Here is an 18,841-nt window from a genome sequence, read left to right as displayed (position 1 = left end):
TCTCTAATTCTTCTTTTTGTCCTTATTTAGCTTCACTTATTTGGTAGCTCTCTTGTTCAGCACATAAAACCTTTAGGCTTAGTATGTCTTCTTGCTGTGTTGCTCTTTTATAATTATGTAATGTCCTATGTCCATGGTAATTTTCTTTTCTTTGAAGTCTACTTTATCTGACATTAATAGAGTTAGTCCTGATTTCTTCTGATTGTTTTGACAATACCATTTCCTTCTCTAGGCGATCTTCCTGACCCAAGAATGGAACCTGGGTCTCCTGCATTGCAGGCAGATTCTTTACCAACTGAGCTATGAGGGAAGCCCCTCCTATTTATTACTCTCCCACAAATGTGTTTTAAAATTGATGTTTAGACCACTGACATTATTGCTGTGGAAAGGCTTATGTATGTAATTTCATTTTTTGTTTTTTCTTTTAAAATGATACATAATTGATATATGACACTGTACTAGTTTAGGTGTACACATAATGACTTTTATTATGATATATCATAAATATATATGTGTAAATTATATAAGATTAGTTTCCATCACCATACACAGTTACAGTTCTTTTTTCTGTGATGAGAACTTTTGTATTTACTAGACCAAAGAATTTCACAATTTGTATGGAAATACAAAAAACCTCGAATAGCCAAAGTAATCTTGAGAAAGAAGAATGGAGCTGGAGGAATCAACCTGCCTGACTTCAGACTCTACTACAAAGCCACAGTCATCAAGACAGTATGGTACTGGCACAAAGACAGAAATATAGATCAATGGAACAGAATAGAAAGCCCAGAGATAAATCCACGAACCTATGGACACCTTATCTTTGACAAAGGAGGCAAGGATATACAATGGAAAAAAGACAACCTCTTTAACAAGTGGTGCTGGGAAAACTGGTCAACCACTTGTAAAAGAATGAAACTAGAACACTTTCTGACACCATACACATGAATATGCAATACAGTACTGTTAAGTGTAGTCACCATGATGTATATTACTTTACCAGAACATTATCTTACAACCAGAACTTTGTACCTTTTCAGCAACTTCATTTCATCTCATCCAGCCTCTGCCTCTAGTAACTACAGATCTGCTCTCTGTATTCATGGGTTTTTCTTAGACTCCACGTATAGTAAGACCATACAGTGTTTGTATTTCTCTGACTTATTTCACTTAGCATGATGCTCTCAAAATCCTTCCATGTTATGACAAATGGCAAGATTTCCATTTTCATTTACTGGCTTAACAACATTACGTTGTGTGTGCATGTGCATACCTGTATACCCATGATGTCTTGGCTATTGCAAATAATGCTTCAGTGAATGTGAACGTGCAGATGTCATTTTGAGTGTCTTTGTTTCCTTCAAATAAACGACCTAGAAGTGGAATTGCTTGATCATATGGTAGTTCCATTTTTAATTTTTTGAGAAATTTCATACTGTTTTCCATAGTGGCTGTGCTGGTTTACACTCACACCAAAGGTTAAAGGTCCCTTTCCCCATATCCTCACAAACACATGTTATTTCTTTTAAGAACAATCATTTCACAGGTGTGAAGTGCTATCCCATTGTTTTTTGATTTGCATATCCTTAATTATGAGCATTTTTTCATGTACCTTTTGTCAATCTTTATGTTTTCTTTGGAAAAATGTCTATTCAGATCCTCTGCCCACTTTAAACTGGATTGTTCAATTTTTTTCTGTTTAGTTGTGTGAGTTCTTTATATAGATTGTGGATATTCACCCCTTATCAGAAATATGATTTGCAAATATTTTCTCTCACTCTATTAGTTGCTTTTTTATTTCGTTGATGGTCGCAGTTATTTTGCTTTAGTCCTACTTACTTGTTTTACTTTTGATGTCAAATCCAAAATATCATTGTCAAGACATGTCAAGGAGCTTTCCTATGTTTTCTTCTAGAAGTTTCATGACTTCACATCTTATTTTCAAGTCTTTGATCCATCTTGAATTAATTTTCTGTATGCTGAATATGAGAGAGTGGTTCAGTAATTCCTTTGCACATGGCTGTACAGTTGTACAGTCCTAATGCCGTTTATTAAAGAGTCTGTTCTATCCTCATTGAGTATTCTTGGCTCCTTTGTTGTAAGTTAGTTGACTATATTTGCATGAATTTATTTCTGGACCCTCCATTCTATGTTATGGGTCTCTGTGTCTATTTTAATGCCTGTACCACACTTTGTTTTGATTACTACAGTAATGAGGAAGCTTGACGTTACAGCTTTGTTCTTCCCCAAGACTGTTTTGGCTATTTTGGGTCTTTTGTATTTCTGTACAAATTAAGATTGTTGGTTTGATTTCTGTGAAAAATGCCATTGGAATTTTGATGGGGATTGCATTGAATCTGTAGGTTGCTTTTGATAGTATGGAAATGTGAACAATATTCTTCCAATCCATGAACACGATTTATCTTTCCACTTACTGTGTCTTCTTCAATTTCTTTTCAATTTTGTAGTTTTCAGTGTTCAGGTCATTCACTTTGTTGGCTAAATTTATTCCTAGTCTTTATGGTGCAATTGAAAATAGGATTGTTCTCTTAATTTTTCTTTCTGATAGTTCAATATTAGTGTATAGGAATGCAACAGATTTTTGAAAATTGATTTTGTATCCTGAGAGTGTACTAAATTTGTTTAATAGTTCTTTGTGGGGAGTCTTTAGGGTTTTCTGTATATATTATCTGCAAATAGTGACAGCTTTTCTTCTTCCTTTTTGACTTAAATGTTTTTTATTTCTTTTTCTTCCTTAATTGCTCTTGTTAAAACAGCCAATACTCTATTGATTCAAAGTAGCAAGGGTGGGTGTCCTTGTCTTATTACTCATCTAAGAGGAAAAGTGTTAAACTTCCCACTTAGTGGTAAGTATGATATAAGTTATGGGTTTGTCATATTTGGAATCAATAGCAGAAAAAAAATGAGGTGGAAGTGAATAAGTGAGCTAGAAACTCCAGAAACTGGTCATAGAGGGAACCTACCTCAAAATAATAGAGCCCATATGTGACAAATCCCCATTAACATCCTTCTCAATATTGAAAAACTAAGAGCATTTCCTCTAAGATCAGGAACAAGATAAGGATGTCCATGCTTGCCCCTTTGATTCAGCATAGTTTTGGAAGTCCTAGTCATGGCAATCAGAGAAAAAAAGAATCCAAATGGGAAGAGAAGAAGTAAAATTGTCACTGTTTGTAGCTGAAATGATACTGTATATAGAAAACCCTAAAGATGTTACCAGAAAACTACTAGAGCTTATCAGTGAGCTGGGTAAAGTTGCAGGTTACAAAATTAACACACAGAAATCTATTGCATTTCTTTACACTAGCAATGAAAGATTCGGAAGAGAAATTAAGGTAATAATCCCATTTGCCAACACATCAAAAAAGAATAAAATCCCTAGGAATAAAACTACCTAGGGAGACAAAATAACTGTACTGTGAAAAACTATAAGACACTGATGAAAGAAATCAAAGATGATACTAACAGATGGAGAGATAAACCATGTTCTTAGGTTAGAAGAATCAATATTGTCAAAATGATTATACTACCCAAGGCAATCTAAAGATTCAGTGCAATTGCTATCAAATTACCAATGGCATTTTTCACAGAACTAGGACCAAAAAAATCTTGAAATTCATATGGATACAGAAAAGACCCAAATAGCAAAAAAAAATCCTGAGAAAGAAAAACAGAGCCGGAGGAATCAGGCTTCCTGGCACCCGACAAAGCTATGGTCATCAATAAAGTATGGTACTGGCACAAAAATATATAATAGATCAATGGAACAGGAGAGGAAGCCCAGAAATAAACCTATGAACCTGTGGTCAACTAGTGTACAACAGAGAAGACTATACAATGGAGGAAAGATAGTCTCTACAACAAACAGTGCTGGGAAAACTGGGCAGCTAAATGTAAAAGGATGAAATGAGAATTTTGTGTATCACCATACACAAGAAATTTTGTGTATGCACCATACACAAAAAAACTCAAAATGGATCAAAGACCTAAATGTAGGGCCAGAAACTATAAAATTCTTAGAGGGAAACATAGAACACTGTTTGACATAAATTGCTGCAATATCTTTTTGAATCCATCTCCTAGACCAATGAAAATAAAAACAAAGGTAAATGGTTATTATCTTTGTAATTATCAAAAACAAAGATGTGATTCAACTTAAGAGCTTTGCACAGCAAAGGAAACCATCAATAAAATGCAGAGACAACTCACAGCATAGGAGAAAATATTTGCAAATGAAGTGACCAACAAGGGATTAATCTCCAAAATATACAAATAGCTCATGCAGCTAGCTGTATGTCAAAAAAAGAAAAAGGAAAAAAAATAAAACCCAATCAAAAAATGGGCAAAAGATCTAAATAGACATTTTTCCAAAGAAATGGCCAAAAAGTACATGAAAAGATGCTCAACATCACTAATTATTAGAGAAGTGCAAATCTGAATTGCAATGAAGTATCATCACCTCATACTGGTTAGAATGGCCATCATGAAAAAGTCTAGAAACAAATGCTGAAGAGGGTGTGTAGAAAACTGAACCCACCTACACTATTAGTGGAAGTGTAAATTGGTACAACCACTATGGAGGTTCCCTAAAAAAACTAAACAATAGAACTACTATATGATCCAAGAATCCCATTCCTGGGCATATATATATCCAGAGAAAACTATAATTTGAAAAGATACATGCACCCCAGTGTTCACAGAAGCACTGTTTACAACAGCCAAGACATGAATGCACCCTAAATGTCCATAGGCAGAGGAGTGGATAAGGAAGAATTAGTAAAAATATCACTGTAATACTACTCAGCCATAAAAAAGAATGAAATAATGTCATTTGCAGGAACATAGATGGATCTATAAATTATTATACGAAGTAAAGTGAAGTCAGATAGAGATAGACAAATATATTATCACTTATATGTAGAATTTAAACAAATGATATAAATGAGCTGATTTAAAAAAAAGAAAACCACACTCACACAGATTTCAAAAACAAACTTACAGCTATCAAAGGAAAAAGTTGCGGGGAGGGATAAACTAGGATCTTGGGAAACAGATAACCAGGATCTACTGTATAGCATGTGGAACTGTACTTAATATTCTATAATAACCTATATGAGAAAAGAATCTGAAAAAACGGAATGTATGTGTAACTGAACCACTTTGCTGTATACCTGAAATTAACGCAATATTGTAAGTACACTAATATCCAATAAAATTCAAGATGTACTTGAAAGATAAGACAATATTAAGTAGAGTGGAAGAGTTTGCATCGCATGAGAATTCCATCTGAGAAGAAATAAAAATCTGGATAAAATTTTTTAATTTTATCTTTTTCACTTGCCACAAATTGTATCATATACAATATATATAACATTATTATATGTGTCTTTGTGTATGTATGTATGTACACACACACGTAGGTATAGAGGAAGGTCAGAGGTAGGCTGAATTTTACTAAAATTACAACCCAGCATCAATTTAGCACATTTACTGACTGGATTAAAGTTGTCATCCCTCATTCTTCTTGCCCAGCACAGGAAAAGGAAAATCTTCTCTGGAGGAATATAACACCATTGATACATGTATAATTTTTTAATTCAATAATTAGAATTCAGTAAAAATAACTGGCAATGCTAAGAGATAATATCATACCAATGGAAAACAAGAGAATAGGTAGAGGATAAAAAAAAACAGTTTACAGGATATCCAGGTATAGGCCATTAGTAGACAAGGACCACTATAATTTGGTTATTAGTTTTGTTTTATTGTTGTTGGTTTGTAGTCTCTCTTAAGTAACTTCAGGAGCCACTCTTTTCTTTCTTTCTCAATGGTGCTTCTGTTCCACATATCTGCTCCAGTCTCCTTTTTAAAAAGAAATCAGTGCATATAAGACAAATACTCAAAAATTTACTTATGAAAGCATACAGAAAATGAAACCCAAAATATAATACTACTTATAATCGCAAAAATATCCTAAATGTTTAGAAATTAAGAATTTCTGCATTGAAAATTATCAAATATTCATAAAAAGTAAAGACCTGAATAAATGGAAAGATATATGGAAGGTTCAGTGTTCTACAGATGTCAGTTCCTTTTAAACTGATTTTAACAGATTGAATGCAGACCCAATTAAAGTCCTAACAGAGCTTTCTGTGTTGATAGTTGTTTGTAAAATGGAAATGCAAGTGCATAGGGCCAAGAATAGTCAGGCAATTCTGAACAAAAACAAACGGAAAAGACTCACATAACTAGAAACCCAGACCTTTTATAACTCTATAGTAGTTGAAACAATGATGATAGATACAGTGCAATTACCTGATTTAAAACAAAGGTGACACTGAAGAGCAATAGAGAAAGGTTAATCTTTTAAGTAATGGGTGCTGGTTCTTGTGGATATCCATGTGGTTAAAACACATTTTTAAAACCCTTCCCCACAATGTATACAGAAAATAAATTTTATATGGATTATAGATTGAAGTATAAAAGGTAAGACAAAGATCTTAAAACATATCTCTGCAATACCTTGGAGTATTACAAACATTTTTAAACAGGGCACAAAATCTAATCAACATAATGAGAAAAACTAAGAAACTGCAGTACATTACTACTAAAAACTTCTCATCAAAATATAATATTAGAAAAGCAAAAAGGGGAACTCAAGTAGTAGAAAATATTTGCAGTTAAATATTAGGATTATATAAAGAGCTGAAAAAACATGAGAAAAAGAACTGTACAAAACATACTCAAACTGCCAAAAACATATAACTAGATGCTCAGTTTCAGAAGTCATCAAAGAAATACAAACTACATCTATAATAGCAGTATACACCCTTCAGATTGAGTTAAGATGATGGCGCTAACAACTGTTGGCAAAGATGAGACTAAACTGTAGTTCTCATGTACTGATGACAAAAATATAAATTGTTTTAGCTACTATGAAGAAATCTTTAGAGGTATCTATTGAAGTTGAATATATATAGAAATGGATGGGTATATTCACAATGGATATTTAGAAGACTATTTATAAGAACCCCAAACTGGAAACAACTGAAATACCCATCATTGACAAAATGAATAAATACATTGTGTTATATATTGCTATATACAATGGAATAATATACATAATATGGGTGCATTTCACAAAAGTAATCTTAAGTGAAATAAGTCAGACTCCAGCCCTGCCCAAAAAGACCCTACTAGTCATCAACATACGTTACTGAAGTACATACATTTATGAATGAACCTATTAATATTTCTAGAGAAGGACAGACCATTTTCATACAAGATCAGTTAAAACTGACTTGTAGTATTAGAAGTCAGAAATGTTTATCCTTTGGAGGTTTGAGAAGGTGGGGCAAGGGAGACTTGTTAGGGTGTTGTGAAGTTCAGTTTTATTATCTGGCTGTTATATGGGTATGTTTACCGAGTTGAACACTTACAGTATATACATTTCTCCAAGTGTATGTCATACTTTACCATTTACTAATGTACACAGTTGTTTTCCTATGACAGAAAAAAAATTCAGCCCTTTAAAAAAAAAAAGCAAGCTTTGTGATCTAACCATGTTCTTTGTTGAAATCCCATGCTTTGGGACAGGAATTCGTAATGAAAGCTAAACAATTGCAAAGGCTTCAGACAAAAAGGAAAAGTAGGTAATGGAATCGTTATCATTGAATTTTTGGTCAACAAATAGATATATAAACTCGAAACAAACAGATATGTCTGCCGGTAGGCACTCCTAATTTTAAAGGAAACAAGAGATTCCTCCCCAACCCGAATTAGCAGGGCACATTACCCTAATTCACTTTCCTCTGAGTAAAAGACTTTCCTCAACATTTAAGCAGTTGAACTCAATTCTTTTTGATAGATAACAGGGTTTAAAAAAGAAAAAAAGACTATACTACACTCTACAGATCTTTAAGTACTATTTATTTAGGCCCTTTTAAAAGGTACTGTTTTTCTGACTTCTTGCAGTTCCTGACCTGAGTCATCTCTGTGATATGTCATACCCTGTCACATCTAGTTACCTTACACTGAATAAAGAGAAGAAAGGTTATAAACAGCATGCATACCACCTGACATAAAACATTTGCCAGCTATTTCTTCTGCTTAAATGAATACATCACAAATATCTAGACTATTAGCTTGAAAGACTATATATTTTCTAAAAAATAATGAAACAGCCATCTTTACTTATTATAGTACATATATTTATGAGTACACCTAATTCTAGATAAGGAATGAGTTTTACTAGAAACAACATGCTTCTCTTTCACATTTTGTCTTCACTTTTGACCATGCAATATATATGTATATGCACAAACTTGTTTTACTTCCTTCTTAGAGGCAATCTTACCAGGAACACAGTAACTAACTAATTGTGGAATTTAGCCAAAAAATAAAAAAGAAGCAATTGAATTGTAACAGAAAATTTGCCCCAGAAGCATTTATCGTACTTAGGTTAACATACCATTTGTTATGAAAAAGTGTTAAGATCTAAATACTTGTCTTTCTGATTATTAAGGCAAGGTGAAATGAGAAGTCCATAAGAAAAAAGATTTTTTTGACTTAAGAAATCACTCCGCACCTACACTTCATGGCCTCTGTTAATGTAAATTATTTAGCTACACTTTAAGCAAATTTACTGTAACAATGCTTAGTCTTCTATCCCATATTTTGTTGTTATAAATACAACTTTAAATCAAAACACTCAACAAACAAGTCAGTTTCCTTTAACTTTGGAGAAATTGCTGATGTTTACCACTGAATAGGTGAAGGAACTGTTTAGAGCTCAAAGTCTAAGGTAGGGAAATTCAGTTCCATAGTAGTACTATAATCTGCCAGCGCACTGCTCAGGGTTATTCTAAAGATTGTAGGACACACCGATCAAAGCTACTTTCCTGCATTATGCTGTGAAAATGGTAGAGGTACTCACTTTTGGCATCGTTAGGATAATTCAGTAAACAAAGGTGACAAAGTAAACCTCAGGATAATTTGGTAAACAAAGATGACAAAGTAAACCTATCTTTTTTTTTTTAATGACAACCTCCCACCCCACGAAAGACAAAACAACTCAAAAAATAAGTAACATTAGGCAGTAAGATATATATGGGAAATTACAGTGAACTAGCTTGCTGTTCAGAAGCAGAATGACAGAGTGGTTCAGAGTCTAAGATTTGGAATCAAACAGGAATGGTTTTAAATTCTGCTTCTGTCACTTGAGTCTCTGTCCTTACTTATAAATGGGAAAACTAATATTTAACTCTTAACGGTTGTTTGGTTGTTATAAATATGAAACATGATGGTAATTGCCAAGCATAGAACTATGCTGGGTAAGTAACGTGTGCTAGTCTATAGTAATTTTTGTTTGATGAAGATTGGTTCTTTTATTCTCCTACTTTGATAATAGTTCATTTCTGGACTCAGCAGAGTAGAGAATACTTGCTTTCAGAAAGAAGGACTTATATGTAACAATCTCTGTACATCATACTTTCTTCATCTGTAAAATAGATATAAGATTACTGTGACCATTAAATGAGATAATGCAGTGTTCAACATATTCACCAGCTAAAAGTATGCACTTGATAAACAGTGGCTGAACTCTAGCTGTTGCATTGATGACTATGTAATATGTATGCAAGGCACTCAGCCTCTCTGAATTTCATTCAAAAAATTGACAAAACATCTGTCTTGTGTATCTCTTAGGGTTGCTAAGATAATAAAATGATTCAGGTAAGCACTCAGAAAACAGGAAGGCACATAAAAATGGATGGTGTTATTATGGTTTTGATGGCAGTTTAGATGTTAAGTACCATAAAAATGAGATTTAAAAATCTTTTTCATATAATCAAGAAAGTTGTACTTGTTCCACAGACAGTACATAAATGATGACTGTTACAAAAGGACTTTTTCTGTGTTGAGATTAGTTTATTGTAGTCTGGATCAGAAAAGTTACTTAAGGTGAACATTTTTTCTTGTTCATCTCTCAGGAGTGAGATATTTAAGACTTGAATTTATATACACTGTAGTATAGAATATATGACAAATTGATTGTTGAACATTTCTGTTACATAGAAAGGCCTTCTTTGACCTCAGGAATTCACTAACAGGAACAATACATTATTATAAGATTAATTATAATTAATCTTGTAAAGTCCTTTAAAGAAATTCTATAAATGCTTAGCATTTTTAGCTACTAACATCTAACAAGGTTAAGCTCTTCTTCAAAATGAGCTACAGCTTGATGAGTTGGTTTTAAAATAACCTGACATGCCACAAATGGCAGCTGCTCTATCATGTGAGTGATTTAATGATTAGAGCAATCATTAGAACGTCTATGATTAAATAGTTGAATTATTAACTGCTTATTCCTCTAAGATTACTGTTGTCTCAGAAAACTAAAGCACTGAAGAGTTTATCATTTTATTCCACACATCACACTGGCACAGTGTTGAGGCTCAAGGGTCTGCAAGACTTTTGAGGTTCTGATGCTTTATAGTTGCACTGTCCAGTATGGGAACTACTACTATGGGTGGCTGTTGAACTCTTGAAACATGGCTAGTATGACTGAGGAACGAATTTTTTAATTTCATCTATTTAAAAATTTTAAATTTAAAAACTGATTCTCAGTAATTGTAAAAACTTTTAAAGACTGTATGGACCAACTTGGGTACCTGAAATTACTTCTTCAACTGAAAACTATGAACTCTAAATACAGATAAAGTATTTCTGATGAAATTTAACATGTAATTTAAGATATACTTTTAACATGTAGAAAATTTAAGGTTAATAAGTATGTGGCTTGCATTATATTTCTATTGAACAACATTGCTATATAGGTTCAAAGACAAGCAATAAATTACCTATTGTATGGACCTTACTCTCTCTCATATCCATCTGGAGAAGGATTCATGAAAGTTAAAAATTCAGTTCTGGGAGTTGTACAAGTAGGAACAGTTACAGGTCTTGTCTTTGATATATGGACACTTGGCTGTCAGGAACCATAACCTGGGATTACCTCAGTCATGTGCTATTAAATGACTAACAACCAGCTCTTCAAAAACCAAACCCAACAAAAGCCCCCAAACCAACCATTTTCCTGATTTCTGTGGTGTAAAATATTTCTACGATAGCCAGTTTTGAGTTACCAACATCATGTCCTTGAACTTGGAACTGGGAGGAGATAGCCTTAATTGGCACTTGCAAGGCCACTGGAGTTAGTCATAGTGAGTGAAAGTCGCTCAGTCGTGTCTGACTCTTTGCAACCCCATGGACTATACAGTCCATGGAATTCTCCAGGCCAGAATACTGGAGTGGGTACCTTTTCCCTTTTCCAGGAGATCTTCCCAATCTAGAGATCAAACCCAAGTCTCCTGCATCACAGGCGGATTCTTTACCAGCTGAGTCATAAGGGAAGTGTTAGTCATAGTGCATCACTGGAATGCTTTACAAGTTCCTGACATCTGTGTTTCTTGAGAGGTGTGTATGTCTGTGGTGGAGGCTGAAGTAGATCAGCTTGAAATGGAATTCTACATCACAGCAAATTGTAGGATGATTAGACTTGGGCATGAGGGGCATTTTATTTTCTTTATGTCACTAGAAAAACCCTGATTCTTCTCTTACTCCCCTTGAGAATATAGATTTATGGTTATATGAAGCCATTTTGTAAGCTATAAAGATATATAAAATAGCCTAAAGATACTACCTCATTCTGATAAGGAAGATGCATGATTTTAACTCAAACTTTATACACCAACAATATAGCAAATATTTTTTGTGTGGAAAGAGACATCTTGGGGACATGGTAAAAGTATAGGAAGAATTGATATAAATTCTGAATGGAGAACTTAATATGTAAAATATCTGTAAGAAGTCCAAATTCAGCTCTAAAGTTCAATAATTTTATGACTTTTGTTGGCAAATATATGTGAAATCATTCTATTTACTTAGAAATTATTCTTTCTACATTAGCTCCTTTGCTTGGACACCTTGATATTATATCTTATGTAATCTTATGCTCGAGTAAATTTCAGCATAAAGTAAGTCTTTTAAAGGCAGTATGTAAGAGGATTTAATTCAAAAGCATTTTTGAATAAAGTAGTTCACCCTCTAAGAGAATATTCAAATTTATTTGTACCACTAGGTGTGCTGTGCTTAGTCATTCAGTCATGTCCAACTCTTTGCAACCCCACTGAGTGTAACCTGCCAGGCTCCTCTGTCCACGGGGATTCTCCAGGCAAGAATACTGGAATGGATTGCCATGCCCTCCTCCAGGGGATCTTCCCAACCCAGGAGTCAAACCCAGGTCTCATGTATTGCAGGAGGATTCTTTGCCATCTATGCACAAATGATTTTTTCCCCCCACAGTTGTATATTGTATATAGCATTTTAATTTGAGTTCTATTTAATTATATGCACTCATATGCATAGAATTTTAGTGCTGAAAAGACTCGTCTAGTTATCTCTTATTTTATAGATGAGCAAACTGAGATCCCCAAAAGTGACTTGTCACATGGTTAGTCTTGACTTGCTTAGCCAAACTAGGACTTGGCTTTCTTGACTACCATGGTAGTATTCTTAAAGTTTGTAGGATAAAAACTGCCTGAATCTGTCTGTCTACAACTGGGGACTATTGATACAAGGTATTTTTCCTGTACTCTATACTAGCCAAGTTAGTAGCTATTCTTTTTGCTCTTAACTTCATGGTCTAATTAGTTACTTTTACTACAACATATCAATCCTCAGGCAAAATTCTTCATTATTTGATTGCAAAAATTTATTTGGGAACAGTTCTATCCTGGATCAGCACGGTTAACTAGTCTAATTACTAAGTAAGTCAGAGAAGGTTTGAGACATTGAAAAGGAGAAAAAGTTGGGTTAAAGCCCATATTGTTCAATGTTTGCACCTAAGATTATTGTTATCTTTTGCTAAGTTACTGTCCATTTACGAGTAGGAGAATTCTGAAAAGAAGACCTCTTGTTTTATAGTATTGTGATCTAGTATATTAGAATTCAAAAATATGTTAAATATTTAAATGACAGAAAGGTATAACCTGAAAAAAAAAAAAAAAAAAAGAAAGGTATAACCTGAAAATCCACATCTAACAGGAAAAATCTATATATAAGGGCAATTAAAAGTTGGTGTTAATATGCCACATTCTATGATTGACAACGTTATGTCACCACGAAAAATAAAGGTTGGATAATCATGCTTTCTTAGGAATTTTACTGAAAACTTTTATGTCTCTTTTAAGTTACACATGTAATACAGTCTTGTATAGATTTCTGCAGCTAAGCAAAGAAGATAGTCTTTGATGTGCTTATAATTGTGATGGGTTTAGGGCTGCCTTTTTAGGCAAAGATGCCTAGAGGTAGGAAGGTATAGATCAAAACTGACATCATGACACAATAAACAGACAATAGGTAAGTAAAGTGGAGCCAAAAGTGGATTGGCCTGAATGTATCACCTTAATCAAACAAGTAATATAGCCTCAAAATGTAGGTAAACAGTTAACCACAATTTCAAATTGTTTGTAGAAAGAAAAACTTGTAGCCTAATTTTATAATGATTTTATATTAATAACAAGATTTTAAGTATAAAAGAATCTTCCATGTTTTATCATCTGTAATTCTATACAGTTTTACAATGGTACCATGATTTTACAGTAAAACCAGTAAGGCATTTAGGAAGAAGATAACATTAAAAATGAGGCTTTTGAATGTTTTTTAATGGCATGGGAATGTAGGCACAACATACCACTGGGTAACAAAAAGGAAGATAAATAAATGAGTTTTGTTAAACATATGCATAAGAAAAAAAATAAGTTGACTAATATTGTCAGTTATCTCTGGGTGTAATAAAATGAGTAATTTTTTTTAGCCATCCCATGTGGCATGCTGGACCTTAGTTCCCCAACCAGGGACCAAACCTGTGCCCTCTGCAGGAAAGTCCTCGATATTCTCTAAAGTTCAAAATTATGCACAAATAACCTTTCATATCAGAATTTAAAAATATATTTTAAAAGGAAATGGCAAAGCTTCAGCTTTGGAAATTATAAAGCTTCAGCCATTTATAGTATAGTATCTGAAAGATTATATATGATGAGTGTATTTGGAAATATAATACATTTGGAAGAATTTCTAAAATATATAGACAGCCATATTATGTGCAGCTGGGAATAATTTTTGAAATAGGTTTTTAAATCATTTTATTTCTGTGCATATGAGGATCATATAAAAGACGTTCTCCCATTTTGCTTTTCTTCTTCTAAATACTGTTCTTCAAAACTCAGTGTAACAGATGAACAGGTAGCTTTCCCTCGAGTGGCAACTGCTTTTAGCTGTGTTTCTTTTTGCTGCATATATGGTCATCTCAATTAACATAATTTCCAGATTTTCTTACAGTTAGGTGTAGCTTTGTGACCAGGATTTCTCCAATGGGATATGTGTAGAAGTGTTGGTGTGTAACAACTCCCAAGATTGTTACATGAGAAAATAAAACTCTTTCTTAAATTATTGTGGTCTCTTGTGGAGCAGCCTGGAGTGTTATATACTTAACATTGTAGCACCATTATACTACCACTAGGGCACTAACAATGAAGCTCATGTTACCCTGGCCACTTTGACTCAATGTTATTGGAGGTCCTAGCTACAGAAATTAGGCAAGAAGAAGAAGTAAAAGGCATTCAATTCAGAAAAGAAGAAGTAAAACAGTCTTATTTTGCAGATGACATATGTAGAAAACTAAAAAAAAAGTGAAAACAGATAGTGATTTATCTAGATCTGACAGACAGAGTGCCTGATAAACTGTGGATGGAGGTTCGTGACATTGTACAGGAGACAGGGATCAAGACCATCCCCATGGAAAAGAAATGCAAAGGCAAAATGGTTGTCTGAGGAGGCCTTACAAATAGCTGTTAAAAGAAGAGAGGAGAAAAGGAAAAAGATATTCCCATTTGAATGCAGAGTTCCAAAGAATAGCCAGGAGAGATAAGAAAGCCTTCCTCAGCGATCAATGCAAAGAAATAGAGGAAAACAACAGAATGGGGAAGACTAGAGAGCTCTTCAAGAAAGTTAGAGATATCAAGGGAATATTTCATGCAAAGATGGGCTCAATAATAGGACAGAAATGGACCTAACAGAAGCAGAAGATATTAAGAAGAGGTGGCAAGAATACACAGAAGAACTGTACAAAAAAGATCTTGACAAACCAGATAATCACGACGGTGTGATCACTCACCTAGAGCCAGACATCCTGGAATGTGAAGTCAAATGGGCCTTAGGAAGCATCGCTACAAACAAAACTAGTGGAGGTGATGGAATTCCAGTTGAGCTATTTCAAATCCTGAAAGATGATGCTGTCAAAGTGCTGCACTCAATATGCCAGCACATTTGGAAAACTCAGCAGTGGCCACAGGACAGGAAAAGGCCCGTTTTCATTCCAATCCCTAAGAAAGGCAATGCCAAAGAATGCTCAAACTACCGCACAATTGCACTCATCTCACAACGCTAGTAAAGTAATGCTCAAAATTCTCCAAGCCAGGCTTAGCAATACATGAACTGAGAACTTCCAGATGTTCCAGCTGATTTTAGAAAAGGCAGAGGAACCAGAGATCAAATTGCCAACATCCGCTGGATCATCGAAAAAGCAAGAGAGTTCCAGAAAAACATCTATTTCTACTTTATTGACTATGCCAAAGCCTTTGACTGTGTGGATCACAATAAACTGTGGAAAATTCTGAAAGAGATGGGAATACCAGACCACTTGACCTGCCTCTTGGGAAACCTGTATGCAGGTCAGGAAGCAACAGTTAGAACTGGACATGGAACAACAGACTGGTTCCAAATAGGAAAAGGAGTATGTCAAGGCTGTATATTGTCACCCTGCTTATTTAACTTATATGCAGAGTACATGAGAAACGCTGGGCTGGAAAAAGCACAAGCTGGAATTAAGATTGCCGGGAGAAATATCAATAACCTCAGATATGCAGATGACACCACCCTTATGGCAGAAAGTGAAGAGGAACTGAAAAGCCTCTTGATGAAAGTGAAACAGGAGAGTGAAAAAGTTGGCTTAAAACTTAACATTCAGAAAACTAAGAGCATGGCATCTGGTCCCATCACTTCATGGGAAATAGATGGAGAAACAGTGGAAACAGTGTCAGACTTTATTTTTGGGGGCTCCAAAATCACTGCAGATGGTGATTGCAGCCATGAAATTAAAAGACGCTTACTCCTTGGAAGGAAAGTTATGATCAACCTAGACAGCATATTAGAAAGCAGAGACACGACTTTGCCAACAAAGGTCCGTCTAGTCAAGGCTATGGTTTTTCTAGGGGTCATGTGTGGATGTGAGAGTTGGACTGTGGGGAAAGCTGACTGCCGAAGAATTGATGCTTTTGAACTGTGGTGTTGGAGAAGACTCTTGAGAGTCCCTTGGACTGCAAGGAGATCCAACCAGTCCATCCTAAAGGAGATCAGTCCTGGGTGTTCACTGGAAGGACTGATGCTGAAGCTGAAACTCCAGTACTTTGACCACCTCATGCAAAGAGTTGACTCATTGGAAAAGACCCTGATGCTGGGAGGGATTGTGGAGATGGGGACGACAGAGTATGAGATGGTTGGATGAACATGAGTTTGAGTAAACTCCGGGAGTTGGTGATGGACAGGGAGGCCTGGCATGCTGCGATTCATGGGGTTGCAAACAGTCGGACACGACTGAGCGACTGAACTGAATCAAAAAGAAAGTGAAAGTGAAGTGGATCATTCGTATCCGACTCTTAGTGACCCCAGGGACTGTAGCCTACCATGCTCCTCCATCCATGGGATTTTCCAAGCAAGAGTACTGGAGTGGGTTGCCATTTCCTTCTCCAGAGGATCTTCCTGAGCCAGGGATTGAACCTGGGTCTCCACATTGTAGGCAGATGGTTTACTATCTAAGCCACCAGGGAAGTCCAAAACTAAAGATGCCACGAAAAAAATTTTTGGACCTAATAAAAGAATGCAGTAAAGTTAGAGAATACAAAATCAGTACACAAAAACCAGCTGAGTTTCTATATACTAGTAATAGATTATGATAGAGAAATTAAGAAAGCAATCTCATTTATAATTGCATAAAAGCAGAATAAATTTAACCACAGAAATGAAAGATCTGTACACCGAAAACAATGTCTTTGAAAGAAATTGAAAATGACAGAACTGGAAAGAGAGACCATATTCATGAATTAGAAGAATTACACTTAAAATGACGATACTACCTATCTATAGATTCAGTGCAGAACATACAAATCCAGATAAAGAACAAAGCTGGAGAAAACACACTTCCTGATTTCAAACTATACTATAAAGCTGTAATAATCAAAACAGTACAGTTCTGGGATTAAAAACAGACATATAGATCAATGGAACAGAAGAGATAGAAATAAATGCACACATATGTATCAAGTAATATCTGACAAGGGAGTTAACACTCAGTGGGGACAGGATAGTCTCTTCAATAAATGGTAGTGGGAAAATGAAAAATACATGCAGAAAAGTGAAATTGCACCCATATCTTATACCATTCACAAAAACTGACTCAAAATGAATTAAAAACTAAATAACTGAAATCATAAAGTTACTAGAAGGAAACATAGGGAAAAGCTCCATGACCTTGGTCTTGGCAAATTTTTTTTTTTTGGAAGCATCAGCAAAAGCAAGTGACAATGACAAAAATAAGTGCGACTATATCAAAATTTAAAAGCTTCTATGTGGCAAAAGAAACAGTTTAAAACAACTGAAAATATTGGCAGAAGACCTGAATAGACATTTTTCTGAAACAAACATACAGATGGCCAACATGTTCATGAAAGGTGTTCAATACCACTTTTAACCAGGGAATATGGAAATCAAACCCACAGTGAGTTATCATTTCTCACCTTTTAGAATGGTTGTCATCAAAAAGAATAGAGAGAATGTGTTGATAATGACATGAGAAAAAGGAACCCTTGTGCACTGTTGGTGAGAATGGACACTGGTACAACCAGTACTGTTTTTTTTTGGAAGTTAACAAATTAACAATAGAACATATAATCCTAATCCAGAAATCCCACATTTGGATATACAAAGGCAATTACAGAAATATTGAAAAGATATCTGCACTCCCGGGCTTATTGCAGTGTTATTCACATAAACCAAGACATGGAAACAAATGTCCCTCAATAGATGACCTGGTAAAGAATAGGTTGTGTGTTTGTTTAAATTACATACAATGGAATATTATTCAGCCACGAGAAAAAGGAAATCCTGCTATTTGTGCCCACTTGGATGGCTCATGAAAGTATTATAAGTGAAAAAGAGCAAGTCCATATCACTTACATGTAGAAACAGAATTACTGATGGTTCCTAGGGAGTGAGGGGTAGTGGGATTAGGGAGGTGTTGGTCAAAGGGTGCACATTTCCAGTTATAAGATGAACAAGTTCTGGGGATGTAATGCACTGCACTGTGATTATAGTTAATAGTGCTGTAGTGCTGTACTGGTTTATTAAAAATCACTAAGAGTAGAAAAAAATATCACTAAGAATAGAGTTTAAATATTCCTCACAACAAAAACAAAATGGTAATTATGTGATGTGATGGAGGTGTGTCTTTTCTTTTTCATTGTCTCCTTTTCCTGTTTTAATTTTGTATTATAATTCTTCATGCATTCACATATTCATTCATTCAACAAATACTTACTGAGTTACTTATTGTGGGAAGGTCTACACCATGTGCTATGAATTCAATTTAGTCTGTATTTATTAAGCCCAACATCTGGACTTCCTTAGAGTCAGTTTCTTTTTA

The 18,841-nt window shown here is 34.7% G+C and overlaps 1 protein-coding gene across 1 annotated transcript in view; it reads right to left on the bottom strand.

Annotated features, from left to right (window-relative positions):
- Positions 1 to 492: 492 nt before the first annotated feature.
- The window catches only part of WDPCP (WD repeat containing planar cell polarity effector), a 296,203-nt gene continuing 277,854 nt past the window's right edge, over positions 493 to 18,841 (bottom strand). The window contains exon 16 of the mRNA XM_061156106.1: positions 493 to 5,883. Coding sequence (XP_061012089.1) covers positions 5,846 to 5,883 — 38 coding nt within the window. The 3' untranslated portion in view covers positions 493 to 5,845. The remainder of the gene's footprint in view (positions 5,884 to 18,841) is intronic.

The sequence above is a fragment of the Dama dama genome, chromosome 11, assembly GCF_033118175.1.
Source record: "Dama dama isolate Ldn47 chromosome 11, ASM3311817v1, whole genome shotgun sequence".
NCBI lineage: Eukaryota > Metazoa > Chordata > Mammalia > Artiodactyla > Cervidae > Dama > Dama dama.
Note: the sequence above shows the minus strand (reverse complement) of the source record. Positions and strands in the feature narration are given on the sequence as shown.